This window comes from Heptranchias perlo, chromosome 4 (assembly GCF_035084215.1).
Source record: "Heptranchias perlo isolate sHepPer1 chromosome 4, sHepPer1.hap1, whole genome shotgun sequence".
Lineage (NCBI taxonomy): Eukaryota > Metazoa > Chordata > Chondrichthyes > Hexanchiformes > Hexanchidae > Heptranchias > Heptranchias perlo.
The window spans coordinates 22,015,047-22,030,894 of NC_090328.1; the positions used below are offsets into that span (position 1 = coordinate 22,015,047).

Below are 15,848 nucleotides of genomic sequence, written 5' to 3' on the forward strand. Positions count from 1 at the left end.
TGGTTTTCTCTTTAAGGTAGTGAAACAAAGGACTTGATTTTAGGATGGCCGAGCGGGAGCGTTAGTGGCCGGGATGGGGTGCTTCGAAAATTGGGGATTCCCGGGGCGGGTCCGGAGCCTGGCTCCAACCCGCCCACTTAGACACACAATTAAAGCCGGCGGGATCCCAATTAAACCAATTACTTTGATACTTCAGGTCGTTAGGAGACCTGATTTGGAGGATATTTTAGGAGGGGTGGGATTTTCGTCGAAACTGAGGGTGTTTCCCGTACTGGGGGAAACACTCCCAGTTGAAATGGACATGTTGCAGCCACCAGCCTGTGGCAGCTGCAAAGGTCCATTTAACAGTGGGGGGGAAACCCTCACTCATTGTAGGAGGCCACTCTGTCACTTTGGAGTGACTCTGAGCCTCCATGTGCACTGATCCTCAGAGAGGTCCAGGAAGCTGAGCCTCGGTCTGTAGACCCTGTGGCAAGGGTAGTGCCTGCACCACCCTCCTCCTAACACAAAAAATCACCAACTTGCAACCTCAACCCCGGTGTGCGGAATCATTTACTTCCCTTGCGGACCCTCTCAAACGTACATCTTCCGGATGGGGACTGCCGTAGTTGCAGTCATGACCTCCTCGGAGGACGAACAGGATCACCAGCCTCGCTGGCCACACCATCCATCTCTGACACATGGAGCTCCACAGCACAGTGCTGAGACACATCCACCTGCACAGCAGGATGGAGGGCAACCGCAGAGAGAGATGCGTCGCAGAAGGCACTACCCTCGCCACAGGGTCTACAGACCGAGGCTCAGCTTCCTGGACCTCTCTGAGGAGCGGTGCACACGGAGGCTCAGAGTCACTTGACATTTGTCATGGTCATCTGCAGCCTCCTTGATGCTGAGCTGCTCCTGGCTGGCCCGAGCACCATCTTCTTGCCTGTCGCTGTCAAAGTCACCACTGCCCTCAATAACTTCTCCGCATCCTTCCAGGGTGCCACCGGGGACATCGCCGGCGTCTCTCAGTCGTCTGCACAAAAGGGCCCTGCAAATACACCTGCACCCACTCTGCAGTGACACAATGGATGGCATCTGGTGCGGGTCTTCATGGTGATCCTCAGGAAAGGGAATTATTGCACAAACCAGACAAAATTTGCAAAGACGTGGCAGTGGTGGTGATATCAAATTTTTATGTTTTTTTGCAAACCAAACGAAAGTAAATCAAAAACATGACATTTTGTCTTACACCCTTGTGCATCCCCTTTGTGCTCACAAAACCTTCGCCTTATGTTTACAGGAACCCCTACGTGGTGCTACCCCTGTGGCTTCAGCAGAGGTGGTGGCAGGTTGCTCTTGTCCATGCCCTCACCGATGAGATGCTTTGCGCGGACTGGGTTTCGGTGCCCGTGAGGGCCTCTCCAAAGACTGCTCCACCTGCACCTGTGCAGGGGCAGACTCAGCCACCTGGAGGGGGGGGGGGCAGCATTGCTGGTATTGGTTGAGAGGGGGGCAACGGGTGAGACATGGGAGCACTTTGAGTGGCGTCCCCATTTCCATGTCCCCTTTCACCATCATCCCTCTCCTGGCCCAGGCCCTCATCACTCCTTCTACTCTGCTGGACGAAAGTTTGGAGGAATTGTGTGAAGCCTTGGAAGGCCAGTTGTAAGGTATCTGTCAACCTGTTTAAGGCGGCAGAATGTTGCTCACCCTGAATCCGGACAGCCGTTGTCAGGGCCGAATTTTTTTTTATTCGTTCAGGGGATGTGGGCATCGCTGGCGAGGCCGGCATTTATTGCCCATCCCTAATTGCCGTCGAGAAGGTGGCGGTGAGCCGCCTTCTTGAACAGCTGCAGTCCATGTGGTGACGGTTCTCCCACAGTGTTGATAGGAAGGGAGTTCCAGGATTTTGACCCAGTGATGATGAAGGAATGGCGATATATTTCCAAGTCGGGATGGTGTGTGACTTGGAGGGTAACTTGCAGGTGGTGGTGTTGTTCCCATGCGCCTGCTGCTCTTGTCCTTCTAGGTGGTAGAGGTCGCAGGTTTGGGAGGTGCTGTTGAAGAAGCCTTGGCGAGTTGCTGCAGTGCATCCTGTGGATGGTGCACACTGCAGCCACAGTGCGCCGGTGGTGCAGGGAGTGAATGTTTAGGGTGGTGGATGGGGTGCCAATCAAGCGGGCTGCTTTATCTTGGATGGTGTCGAGCTTCTTGAGTGTTGTTGGAGCTGCACTCATCCAAGCAAATGGAGAGTATTCCATCACACTCCTGACTTGTGCCTTGTAGATGGTGGAAAGGCTTTGTGGAGTCAGGAGGTGAGTCACTCACTGCAGAATACCCAGCCTCTGACCTGCTCTCGTAGCCACAGTATTTATATGGCTGGTCCAGTTAAGTTTCTGGTCAATGGTGACCCCCGGGATGTTGATGGTGGGGGATTCGGCGATGGTAATGCCGTTGAATGTCAAGGGTAGGTGGTGAGACTCTCTCTTGTTGGAGAGGGTCATTGCCTGGCACTTATCTGACGTGAATGTTACTTGCCACTTATGAGCCCAAGCCTGGATGTTGTCCAGGTCTTGCTGCATGCGGGCACGGACTGCTTCATTATTTGAGGGGTTGCGAATGGAACTGAACACTGTGCAATCATCAGCGAACATCCCCATTTCTGACCTTTATGATGGAGGGAAGGTCATTGATGAAGCAGCTGAAGATGGTTGGGCCTAGGACACTGCCCTGAGGAACTCCTGCAGCAATGTCCTGAGGCTGAGATGATTGGCCTCCAACAACCACTACCATCTTCCTTTGTGCTAGGTATGACTCCAGCCACTGGAGAGTTTTCCCCCTGATTCCCATTGACTTCAATTTTACTAGGGCTCCTTGGTGCCACACTCGGTCAAATGCTGCCTTGATGTCAAGGGCAGTCACTCTCACCTCACCCCTGGAATTCAGCTCTTTTGTCCATGTTTGGACCAAGGCTGTAATGAGGTCTGGAGCCGAGTGGTCCTGGCGGAACCCAATCTGAGCATCGGTGAGCAGGTTATTGGTGAGTAAGTGCCGTTTGATAGCACTGTCGACGACACCTTCCATCACTTTGCTGATGATTGAGAGTAGGCTTATGGGGTGGTAATTGGCCGGATTGGATTTGTCCTGCTTTTTGTGGACAGGACATAGCTGGGCAATTTTCCACATTGTCGGGTAGATGCCAGTGTTGTAGCCGTACTGGAACAGCTTGGCTAGAGGCGCAGCTAGTTCTGGAGCACAAGTCTTCAGCACTACAGCCGGGATGTTGTCGGGTCCCATAGCCTTTGCTGTATCCAGTGCACTCAGCCGTTTCTTGATATCACGTGGAGTGAATCGAATTGGCTGAAGACTGGCTTCTGTGATGGTGGGAATATCGGGAGTAGGCCGAGATGGATCATCCACTCGGCACTTCTGGCTGAAGATGGTTGCAAACGCTTCAGCCTTGTCTTTTGCACTCACGTGCTGGACTCCGCCATCATTGAGGATGGGGATGTTTGCAGAGCCTCCTCCTCCCGTTAGTTGTTTAATAGTCCACCACCATTCACGACTGGATGTGGCAGGACTGCAGAGCTTCGATCTGATCCGTTGGTTGTGGAATCGCTTAGCTCTGTCCATAGCATGTTGCTTCCGCTGTTTAGCATGCATGTAGTCCTGAGTTGTAGCTTCACCAGGTTGGCACCTCATTTTTAGGTATGCCTGGTGCTGCTCTTGGCATGCTCTTCTACACTCCTCATTGAACCAGGATTGATCCATTGTTGAGCCATGCTTGAAGCTCAATGGAGGCTAGCCTGCCCTCCATCGCAGACATTCCCACACTTACCCGCGACACTATCTCAGAGATGCCTTCACGTCCCTGTGACAGTATTCCACTCATGCAGGGGTTGGACTCCTCCATCCTGTGCGCGATTGTGGAGAATGCGCGTGGCAACTGTTCCAGTACCTCGGCAATGTGCTGCTGCCCCTCGATGACTCTCCTTTTCATGGCTAGCCCCCAGGGTTCAGCATCTGGGTCCAGCTGAGCAGTGCCTGGAGAAGAATGCTCCCACCAACGGAGACTCTCCACGGCTGCCCCTGCCACCAGGGTCTGCTCGTGCTCACATGTGCGTGGTGACTCACCATGCGCGGCCCCAACTAAGTGAGGACGGGGACCCACCGAGGTGTGTGTATCTGCGCTGGTGGATGGTTGGCTCATATGTGACAATGCACCCTCAGAGGCCGGCAGGTCCTCTGAGGAATCGCCCTCCACGGTCACGGCGCTCGCAGATGGCCCTGCAAGAGAACAGAAAGCAATATTAAGCATGTGGACAGATGTTGAGGTGCTACAGATGCCAAGTGATGTTGAGATCATTCACTATCATGAGTGCTGAGTGTTAGATTTCTGTCACCAGCCGCTTGTGCACTCCCAGTCTTGGCGTCCGCCACGGACAGGCACTCCAGTGTCCGGCTTACTTCCAATGCCTGCTGCTCCGCATCTGTTAAGACCACCTGGTGTGACGGGTCCCCTCTGATCCTTGCCCTCTCCTGGGCATTCTGGCATCTCTTCTCCTATCAAGGCAAAACACAGAGAAGTTGATTGAGCAATGGTTGCATAGTGACCCGCTGCATGCATTGGAGTGGATGGGGGTGACCGTGAGGGAGATACATGGGAGCGTGCACGTGAGACATAGCCATGAGATTGTATGAGGATTGGGTTGCGTGGTAGTGTTCGAATGGGAACTGGGGCGGTGAGTAAGTGCAGGCAAGGTGAGGATGATGGTTGAGTGGTTGTGAGGAGTGATGCGAGAGCGTTGTGGTGGCAGTGCAGAAGGAGTTGTGTGGTAGTGGAGGTGATGTGGAAGACGGAGTGTGGGAGAATGCGTAACTATACTCATTTTGGCTGACCTGGTTAGGTCATTAAAGCGCTTCCTGCACTGGACCCATGTTCGGCACACATTGCCGCTGCTGCTTACCTCCTCGGCCACCTCCAGCCAGATTTCTTGGTGGCAGAGGGAGGCCACCTCCTCCCATCAGATGGGAACAGAATTTCCCTCCTCGCCCTCACCCCTTCGAGCAGCACCTGGAGTGAGGAGTCAGAGAACTTTGGAGCAGCCTTGCCTCTGGCCTGCTCCATGCTCCAAAATTGTTTCTTTGCTGCAGGAGGAGCATTGGAGGACTGCCCCTTTAAATCGGGCTCCTCCTGCTGACAGCCTGTGATACGGGTGCGCAGTGCGCCCGCTGCGCAGATCTGGAATGGGAAACCCAGAAGCACGCGTAAGTACCTTCAATTAAGCTGCGATCGCGTGCGGAGCACCCCGAATTCACTGGGCGCGTTACCCACGCGCCCAGTCGATCCCCCGCTGTCAACCCGCCTCCCTCCTAATATCTGGCCCACAATCTTACTCATTATAAAGAGTCACATGAAGTAATGGGGGAAGTAAGTTTTCTTTATTTTGGATGGATGAACTATGATGGGCTGAATGTGTCCCTTATCTATGTCTATAATCTAATAACAGGCATTCCTCAGTTGGAGGTAAATATTTGCAAGCATCACAATAGCGAGGGCTGATTTAATTCTTGCCATAGAAAATTGACCTTCTGTTAACAGAAAGTCGGTCTTCAGGTATTAAGGAATGGGATTCCACTGTACTTACTGAAGAGTTGTTGGAGAAAATGCTATAGGAATAATGCATTCTAAATGTAGTGCGATTTGTATGTCTATACGGTTGAGTTTTCTTTTTTCAATTTCAGATTGCACCTCAAGTGAGTTAATTGATTTTTTTTTCCTCCACTTAATTTTAGTCTTACTAGTCTAACATAAATTCATTAAATTATAATTCAGGAAACATATTTGTGAAACTTCCATTTCGCTGTAACGGCATCCCTTTTTTTTGTAGAAACATATAATAAAGTGTTGCCTTTCATACTAATGGGCAGCTTGTCGGTAATGGCTGGAATTTTCTGCTTAGTGCTGCCTGAAACATTTGGCCAACCTTTGCCACAGACTATTCAGCAAGTACAGCCAATGATATGGTAAGTCTATGGTATAGTAGACATGTACATGTGGTAATGTGCCCTTTCTTTCTTTGACTTTTCTTTCACTTTTTCATCACACTCTCTTTTATATAACCTTCCCAATGTCTTTTCTGTCCCTGTCTCTGCCGATTCTTGGGAGACGAAGACTGGAAGAGACATTTCATGCTAGGACAAGGTTTACTTGATCTCTGAAGCCTGTGAAGTCTCAATTTAAATGCTAGAAAAGATTGCACAAGAACATAAGAAATGAAGGAGGAGGAAAGGCCATTCAGCTCATTTGAGTCCATTCCTGTAGTATTACAACCCATCTTGAACTCCCCAATGTTTTTAACTCCACTACCTTTCATTGTAGACTGTTTGAAGCATTTATTATCCTTTGAGTAAAGAATTGTTTCCTTGGATGTATTTTAAATTACTTATCATTAATATAAACTTATGCCGCCTTGTCTTATTGGCCCATCTTGCCTTTAAGCAATATTCTGGGTTCACCTTAGCTATGCTATTCAATACTTTAATGTATTCAATGAAGTTCTTCTCTTCCCACTACCACCTTCTCTCTTGATTGCATGTTTAAGCTCCTTCCCATGCTTGTTGCTCTCCCATGCATGTGTGTTGATTTTCAATGGCCAGAATTGCAGTACTCCAACTTAGGTGTGACCAATTATTTATAAAGCCTCAGCATAGTCTTCTGTAGCTTGTTCTCTGCTATTCTGACTATGTATCCCAATGTTTCATTAATATACATAAGAATGAAATATCCCTGATCATCTGTCTCTTTCACTAACACCTCTCTCCCACAAGAAAGCGCAAGCTGTTAGCCAAGGAATTCTTTCTTGGCTGCTTTCTGGAGATCTTTTTCAAGTACTGTGGCTTCTGCTATAGAGAATCTCTGTCACAGCGTACAGTTGTTTTGATTATTACAGATTCTATTCCCACTACAGTTAGTTCCTAGTTGGAGAGCTGTTGAGCAGTGAGACACTGGACAAATGCTGTGGCATCTTGGCCAGTGGTAGCACTGACCCAAAAGCTTCTGGTCCCATCCTTATCCACCAAAAGCCAGAGTTGCTGCTTCATCACCACCCAGAGCAGTTACTCCTGTAGATAGGTGGCTAGCTTCAAGACCTCCACCAATGCTCTCTTAGAAACTCTGACTTGCCCTGAATGAAGGTGGTGATTTGCTGACAATTCTACAGTGTTCCACTCCATTCGCCAATCATCTGATAACGAAGCCATCCATGCTGATCCACCGCAGGACTTAGACAACATTCAGTTTAATATCCACCTCTACATCATCAGTATACCGTGGCTGCAGTATGTACTAGCTACAGGATGCACTGCATCACCTCCCAGCCCCGCAACCTCTACAATGAAGAAGGATAATTGCAGCAGTATCATGGGAACGCCACACCACTCAGTCACACACCATTCTGACTGGACATGTATCACCATTCTCTCATCACTGGGTTAAAATCCTGGAATTGTAGTCAGAGAGTGTGTCATTTCTGTCTTTGTCAAGGGCAGTTTCAGTGCAATGAGCAAGGCAGAAACCAGAGTGAAGGAATTAGAACATGACATTTTGGGAGAGGTGGGCACGGAACTGGGAGATGATGACGTGTGTGAGGACTTTAGAGAGGAAAGGTAGGTTAGAAATGGGGAGATAGTTGGAGAAGGCAGATGAGTTGAGAGTGGCTTTTTGAGGAGGAGAAACAACAGGATGAAAATGCCCCTAATTAGTACTAAGTTTGGAAATGCACCCAGAGACCACAAGGATAATTGCACCTGAAAATAAAAAATCACAATGTCTACTAAGGAGTGCTGTTCTGAGGTTGTATTTAAGGTACATTGTTGGAGAGTTTTACCTTGGCATCTGAAGGTACTTCCCCTGGCTGGAAGAGTTCAATGATGATACTTGGTGTCCACTGGAAAATGCTATACTTCTCTGGGCTCAAATCTTCACTTAGAGGAAAAAGTTCATGTATTGCTTATGCTAATTTTTTCTTCTTGTTTCAGGTGGACAACCAAGAGGAATGACATCATTGCTGTGGCAGAAAAGGATAAAAAAGTTGAAAATGAACACCTTAACAGCCAAATAGATGCTGTCTGACATTTTTAAAATGCTACACTTTCAGAATTATTTCTTTAGGGAAATGGGAGTGAAGGGGAAAAACTTTAAACATACAGCTCAATTATTCTGGCACTGTTTGAATTCACAACCAAAGTAGTATTAATAAACCTCTTATGGCACCTCTCACGGTGGTCATGAAACTAGGCCTAGTGTTTTCTCTATTCTGCGTTTATTGGTGACAATAATATGTAGTTAGCAGTTATCTGGGACGAATCCAAAAGCCAGGAGGAACTCTTGTTCATGAACCAATGAATTTATTAGATTATATCTAGCCAAATTATCTAATAAAAACATATCAAATTTTAGCAATTGTAAAAAGTCACTAGATACAACCTTGTCCCTTAATTGATTCGATTGCAACTTCACTAACCTGCTTTCTCATCATATCCTTCAATTCCTTCTCTCTGCCGAAATGTTTCTAGAATCTGCTTATATGATTCACTTCAGTGGCCCTCCAAAAGGTAAAAATTGACAGCTCCATTGTTAACATTGGACTGATGAATCACAATATAGTGACATCTCTAAATTCACAGCATCAAAACTATCTGATGTAGAAAATTCTGGATAATGCAGGATGAATTGGTGAGGATTTACCCATTTGTCTAGAGCAGCGTTTCCCAAACTATTTTGGCTCCTGCCCCACAGTAGTGAAGGTGAGCACTCTTGCGCCCCCCCCCATAAATGGAAACATTATATATTTGCTGATAATTTAACTAAATACAAAACCTAAAACAAAATTCAATAATCACAAGTATAAAAATAAAACAAACCGTTTTCCTCGGTGACCTGGATGGGCCTGCTTCTCTGCAAAGTTTTTCTATATGAGGCTGCAGTTTGGAAATCGCTGCTTTCCGTTCTGGTTCAGTGTTCAGCTGTAACCTGTACTTTGTTTCAATGGAGGTGACTGCAGAGTAACCAATTTTGCAAATAAGAAGTTGCAAATCGAAGAAGTATGCGCATAGCCTTTTTGCTTAAAAGTGGATACTTGTCTATACTTGGCCAAAATTCAGGCAGGGACTTGGTCGGAAACTGCAGTTTTAAAATTGAATCTGAAGTCATGCCTATGTACTGTTCTTCTTCAAGAGTATTAAAATCAACATCAGGTGTCCTTGTGCTGAATGGGTTTCTAATCCAGTCATATTTTCCAGTCTCGGTGTCCGAAAAGTATTTCTGAAAGTGAGTTCTCAATGATAGTTTTTTTTTATGCATTGCAGTACTTCTCAGAAATTCTGCGACTCGTTATTTTCGACGAATGTTTTGAGATTCGGGAACATCTCCATGTTATCCTTTTCTAATCTGCTGCTCCACATTTCCAGTTTCCTAACGAACGAATTTATCTTATCTGCAAGCTGAAGAATGTGAACGTGAGTGCCTTGCAACTGTGTGTTCAAAGCATTCAGTTTATCAAAAATATCAGTTAGATATGGCAATTTAATTACAAAGTCTCCATCATGGAATTTCTCTGCATGTGCATGCTTTTCTTCCAGAAAGCTGCTTACCTCGAGTCTGAGCTCAAACACACGTGTCAAAACTTTTCCACGTGATAGCCATCGAGAGTCACAATAAAACAAATGTAAGGAGTCTTACAACACCAGGTTATTGTCCAACAGCTTTATTTGAAATCACAAGCTTTCGGAGGCTTCCTCCTTCACTCACCTGACGAAGGAGGAAGCCTCCGAAAGCTTGTGATTTCAAATAAAGCTGTTGGACTATAACCTGGTGTTTTAAGACTCCTTACATTTGTCCACCCCAGTCCATCACCGGCATCTCCACATCACAATAAATCAACACACTTTGTGATCGGCTCCCATTTCTTCACACAAAGCAGCAAAAAGTCTGGCTTTTAAAGGTCTTGTTTTTATGTAGTTCACAATGATGATGACTGTTGATAGCACCCCGTGTAACTCTGAACTTAAATCACTTGAAGCCAGCGCTTCTCGATGGATCATACATGTGTCCAAATTGCATCTGGCACTTCCCTTCTTATCAAAGCCTGAAGGCCTTTATGTTTCCCAGCCATAGCCTTTGCCCCATCTCTACATATTCCAACATTTCAAATCGGCCTGTTGCATAAAAGTGTCGATTATTTTGAAAAACTGTTCGCCTGTTGCTCTGCTTGATATAGGTTTACAAACAAGTAAGTCCTCGTTCACTGTTGTTTTATCTAAGTGTCTCACGTAAGTAATCAGCTGACAGTCTTTGTTGCTGTCAGTGGCTTCATCCCTTGAATAGCAAAGCGATTGTTACAAAGCTTTTCAATTAGTTGCTCTTCTAAGTCTTCTGACAAATCACTTATTCGTCGAGCTATTGTGTTGTTAAACAAAGGAACACTTTGGATTTGTTCAGCACTTGCTTCACCAAGCATAGTTGACACAATGTCGATTGCAGCAGGAAGAATGAATTCTTCTGCAATAATGTGAGGTTTTTTAGAGCGAGCTACTCTATGCAACCTGATCAGAAGCTAATAGGGCCTTTGCAGGGATGGGCGTGGTTTTGATTAGATGATTTTTTTGACCACGATATTCATTCCGTTTTCTAACGAAGAATTTGCGAGGTTTTCCCACAAGATCTCTATGCTTGGTCCCTAAATATCGTCTCAGTTTATTTGGTTTTAAACTATCAGCTGCAAGTATATTTAAACACACAACACACTAAGGTCTTTTTTCACCACTTACCACGGTGCTTGTAAATCCGAATGAAAGATATGCTTCATCATATTTCCTGGATTTTGGTTTGGAAGTCATTTCTGAATCTGTTTTTCTTTTCACTCCGGTTAAAAATGTATCCATTGTTGGGAATATATATATGGAAAAAAATAAACACTGGCCAGGAATTGTACTTCAACTTGGCACTCGCTTCAACACTTCGATGCACAAAATAAATGTTACACCAGCGTATAAGTGTGGCGGGCAAAGTGCCTCCCACACACATTATTTGCCGGAGCGATGTCATTATCATTCCATGGGACTTCTGGAGAGGGGCAAGAGGGAAAGAAATCCCTGCTGCTAAGATGAAAGTCTCTGTGGAAGTGAGCGAAAGGAGCCTCGCCCTCTGATATTTTTTTCACTCTCTCTTGCTGCCCCCCCGCCCCCACCCCAAGAGAACGGGAGCTTCTGTAATCTCCGTGGGAAGTGTGAGGGACTGGGAGATTGTTGAGCTCTATGGGCGAGCTGGCACATCACCACTTGGTGTTCATTGGTTTTATTTATTTCACCGTTCCACGGTCCCCCTCCCTGTCCCAACCTCTTCGTGCCCCTGCTTTGGAATCTTTCTTGCGCCCCACAGTTTGGAAAACGCTGGTCTAGAGTGTTATACATGGTGCTGTTTGGCTCCAGCATTTTCCTGCATAAACCAACTCAGTTAAGGAAACTATCACAACCAGTGATTAGCCTGAGATGATGCAGTAGTACAAAGATTTATTAACACAGTGGGAAGACTGCAAAGACTTGGCACAACATTCAAGATTCAGTGTCAGTGAAAGTAACTGATATTTTCAAACAGCCCCAATCTAAGTAATGCAACATTGCAGCATTAGATGGGTTTAACCCAACCTTATAATTGTGCACTCTTGGAAATTGAGTTTTACTATGTACTTATCAGAGTTCAAAATAAGTCAACCTTTTTCATCTACAAGCAGATCAGCTGGTGTGTTGAACAGTTCAGGCAGTTTTGATGTGCTGATTCATGTTTGTCCGATCATTTTCCACCCTGGTGATTTTCTTTCTTTGGGTCCTTCCCAAAATCAGCTTTATGTTCTAAAATCTGTCCGCTTCAAAAACCAATTGTTAGACTTGCAGTTTAGGCGAACGATGTTTGAACTTTAACATCTTAACATCACTTCAGGCAATTTGACCAATTATAGCCAATAAATCATTTGTCCGTTGATTCAGCTGGAAAAAAAAATCCATTTGAGAAATTGTAGCTACCAATTTCACTTCGCCTACAAAAACTTTTTACCCTCACATTTTTATAACTGAAAATAATAGCATAAATTTACTGATTAGTTGTACAGATCTTTGAAACAGAATAGTTAATCTTCTGTGGTGCTGCACATAGTAAATCAGAAACTATCCTCTCTCTTTCTCTCACTTGTCTCTGCTGTTTTCATGTTGCTCTTTCTGTCTCTTTTCTACTCATTCTTTATCTTCCTTCACCCCGCCCCCCCCAGCCAACGTTTTGCTTCTATCTCAGCTTTTCTGCTTTTCTCTCTGGCCGTGAATTTCCTCGCTGTCTGTAATGCCATTATAATGCCAGGAAATAATGCCACTCACCAGCAGCAAATCCCTGGGCAAGTTCAATTGCGTATGAAGTGGCGTTCGTTGTGGCGTAATAGTATTGTAATGTGCGGTAAAAAGCGTTTCCCCACTCACCCCCCTGGAAATTTTATTGCAGAAGTGGTGCAGTCTCTGTAAAGACTGAATTCTCTATTAGTCCACTTGGGGACAGCAAGGGGAGGCTACAGAGATACTTTCCATGACCCCTTTGTATTCAATCCACTCAGGACATCTCCCACCTTCATCTGAAGTGCTTCTTGCCAGAACCACGACCAATTATGGGCCAGCTGTGTCCACGGGACACCATGACAGGACAGCAAGCTGCCAAAGGGCTGCGCATTTCTCACAAGAAGAACTGTAAACTCTCCTGGAAGATGGGAGGGACAGGCTCTTTGAAGTAGCAGGCACCAAGTCATCCAGGAATGTCAGCCTTGACACCTGGAGGAAGGTGGCCTAGGCGCTAAATAGGGACATACTCAAACCCACTCCTCTCTCACCTTGCCGCCCCCGTTACTCTTGCCACAGACTCCTTAGCTGCAAGTCTAACCTTCATTTATTTAACTTGTTGCAGGGGAAGTTGGTATATAATGCCCAGAAGAGGCTCAACATCAGCAGGGGCAGCCACACCTGCAGACTCTTGATGCCTTCCCCCACGAGCATAAGGCCTTGGCTATCCAGGGCAGGCATAGCCCCTTCGCTGCAGGTGATGCAGAGGCCGGCAGAAGATTGCCAGTGCCAGGTGAGTGCCACAGTACCTACAATCTCACCCTGGCATTACCACACATACTCAATGTTCCACCTCCTTTTCCATCCTCACCTTCTGCCAGCCTTCTATGAAGATGTACTGCCGCCCTGGGCGTGTCCAACGATACAAGATGACTCCTGAGGAGGACAAAAAGGTGCCCACTCTCAGCAATGGAGCAGGAAGTGGCAGTTCTAGAGGAGGTGAGCCACGGCACAGAGCCAGCAGACTGATTCCATCCTGTCTACCTCATTCCCAATCCCACCCAGTTTGTCACCCAATGGAAGTTGCTTGCTCTCTCCCAGGCACTACCCTAGGGAGTTCCAGCCAGGGAAATGTGCACAGTGAGCTCAGGAAGTGTCACCGGCAGAATCTTCCAGTACGGAGATGGGCGAAGATGCACCCTCTTCCTAGCGGAGGCTGTGGAGAAGGCTAACAATGGCTTCAGAGTTGTGGGACCCAGCTGATAAAAAGGATGTTTGAGGAACATTGTTCATATGTGCAGGCTCTAAAGACAATGTCCTAGGATATGTGGCAATTGACAGATGTGACCGTTGAGTCTACATCTCTCCTTTGCCAGAATACCTCAGAAGGTTTGTCTCCCTTGCAGGCAACAATGCAGTTAGTGGCAGCTGCACTGACTTCTGCAACAGAGCCCCAGATGTGAGGCAGCCAGGGACCAGGCGGGGCTTCCACCTCCAAGGAAGCACAGACTGCAGCTCTGGAGGCAACTGGTGACAGATTGGAGTGCAGCATTGATCATGGCTTCCAGATCGTGGCCAGTGCCACGGGATGTTTTACTACATTAAAGGCGCTATATAAATGCAAGTATTTGTTGTTGTCTCAGGGCTGGACAGATCTGATAGCTGCAATTAGACCTGCCACCTAACTGATCAGGGTGGCTGCAGATCCAGGGCCCAGTGGAATGGTGGTGGCTAATGGCCTTGTGCCTGATACTGTTGTCTCTGAGGACTGCAGCTTGTGCTAGGACTCTGGCAGTCCCTCTTAGAGCACAATGGCAGTGGATGGTGGCAGGCAAGACCAGGCTGGCCAGGAGTTCCCGCTGGCAGCGGTTCACTATTAGGAGCTCAGCTGCTTTGGGCTGAGAGCCACTTCAGTCCTATGACCCTTCATTACAACATATGGAGCCACCTATGTCCTGCCAGCCTGGCCCTGAGGTGGTACTTAGAAGTAGTAGCAGATGAAGGGGTAGGAAGTGAGACATAACCAGCAAGGGGAATCTGTGTAAATACAGAGTCACCACGAACCGCATCAGAACTTTATATGGGCGCTGCAACCTCCTGCTACATAAATGGAAGGTGAAGGATAGCCTGATATGTGACTGTGGAGAGGCTATCCAAACCTTGGAGCATTTTTTGAACCATTGTTCACTAAGATCCTTGGAGGAATAGCTTCTATTCACTCTGTCTCACCAGAGGACATAGAGTAGATGACGAACTTGGTTATCGACATTTAATGTTGCTTTTCAAGCTGCCTTACAAAAGAAGACTGAAGGGGCTAACAAAGAGGAAATGACAAAAGTAATATCCCGCTCGAATTCTTCTACAACAGTTAAGATAGAAAGTAAAGAAATACCGACAAACTTAAGAAGGACAAAGCCCAGGTCCAGATCTGCGAATATTCAAAGAAACTTGGGAGGGGATAGCAGAGGCACTAATATCCATACATAAAAATTCAAAAACAAAAGGAATAGTGCCAGACAGCAAATGTAGGCCTGGTAATTTGTGCGCACCCGTGGAGAGCACAGGGATCGATCCCTGTGCCTGAATGATGAGGCCAGAGGCAACACCCGATACCGAGCCTCGGGCCTCATCCATCGAACCAGCGAGCTGCGGACAATAACAGACAACTCGCCGGCGAAGCGGCATTTAAGGTCGGGCCGCTGTGACGCTCGCAGCGGCCCTCAGGTAAGTGAGGAAAGTGGAGTGGGCGACCAGGAAGGGTGGCTATCGGGTCGGAGGGTGATCAGGTCGGAAAGGAAATGGAGGTCAGGTAGGAGATAGCGGTGGCCCGATGATCAGGAGGGCGAAGGTAGCTGCGCCGATTGGGGCGGAAGGAGCAGTGCAGTTTGGAGGGGAGGTAGTGGCCTGCGTTCTTTGAATGTGGAGTCGGGAGGAGCATTCCTGTTTCTCCCATTCAGGTAAGTATATTTTTAAACCTTGCCTTGTTGCAGCCCAACAGGCGGTCCCTTTAAATGCAAGTTGTTGTTGTCATTGTTGTATGACTTTTATCTCTGATTTCTCTCATCAGTCCTTTTGTTTCCTATTTTCAGTTCTTTTTCTCAAATACAAAACCAAATGGTTTGAATATTGAAGCATTTGATCACATGTTTACCACCTGTGTTTTGTTGATGTCAATGGAAATAAAAATCGGGAGAAATATAAAATGGGCTGCCGATTCGCTATCACCTGTTTTACAATACTGCACAAAAAAATCTTACCGAGAGAGTGATAAGACAGAAAAGGACAAACAGAGCACTTTTTCTCATCTTAATTTGATATTTCACCCCCCCCCCCCACCAAGTTGAATTTTAAAAGCAAACAGAAAAGGCCTAATTATCACCTGTGTTTTCTTGAGAGTTGATAATTAGAATATTTGCATCATCTTATAGCTGTGAAACAGAGAGAAATAAGTCTGGAGATACATGTCCAGGAACATAAAAATTAATTAC

The 15,848-nt window shown here is 46.6% G+C and overlaps 1 protein-coding gene across 7 annotated transcripts in view; it reads left to right on the forward strand.

Annotated features, from left to right (window-relative positions):
- LOC137320765 (organic cation/carnitine transporter 2-like) overlaps positions 1–9,248 on the forward strand; it is an 83,696-nt gene extending 74,448 nt beyond the window's left edge. For 5 of the 7 annotated variants that reach the window (XM_067982553.1, XM_067982549.1, XM_067982550.1 and 2 more), the window contains 2 exons: positions 5,877–6,012; positions 8,026–9,248. In XM_067982553.1, the coding sequence (XP_067838654.1) occupies positions 5,877–6,012; positions 8,026–8,119 (230 nt within the window). In that variant the 3' untranslated portion in view covers positions 8,120–9,248. The remainder of the gene's footprint in view (positions 1–5,876; positions 6,013–8,025) is intronic. The other 2 variants (XM_067982551.1, XM_067982554.1) reach the window with 1 other exon arrangement.
- The last annotated feature ends 6,600 nt before the right edge of the window (positions 9,249–15,848 follow it).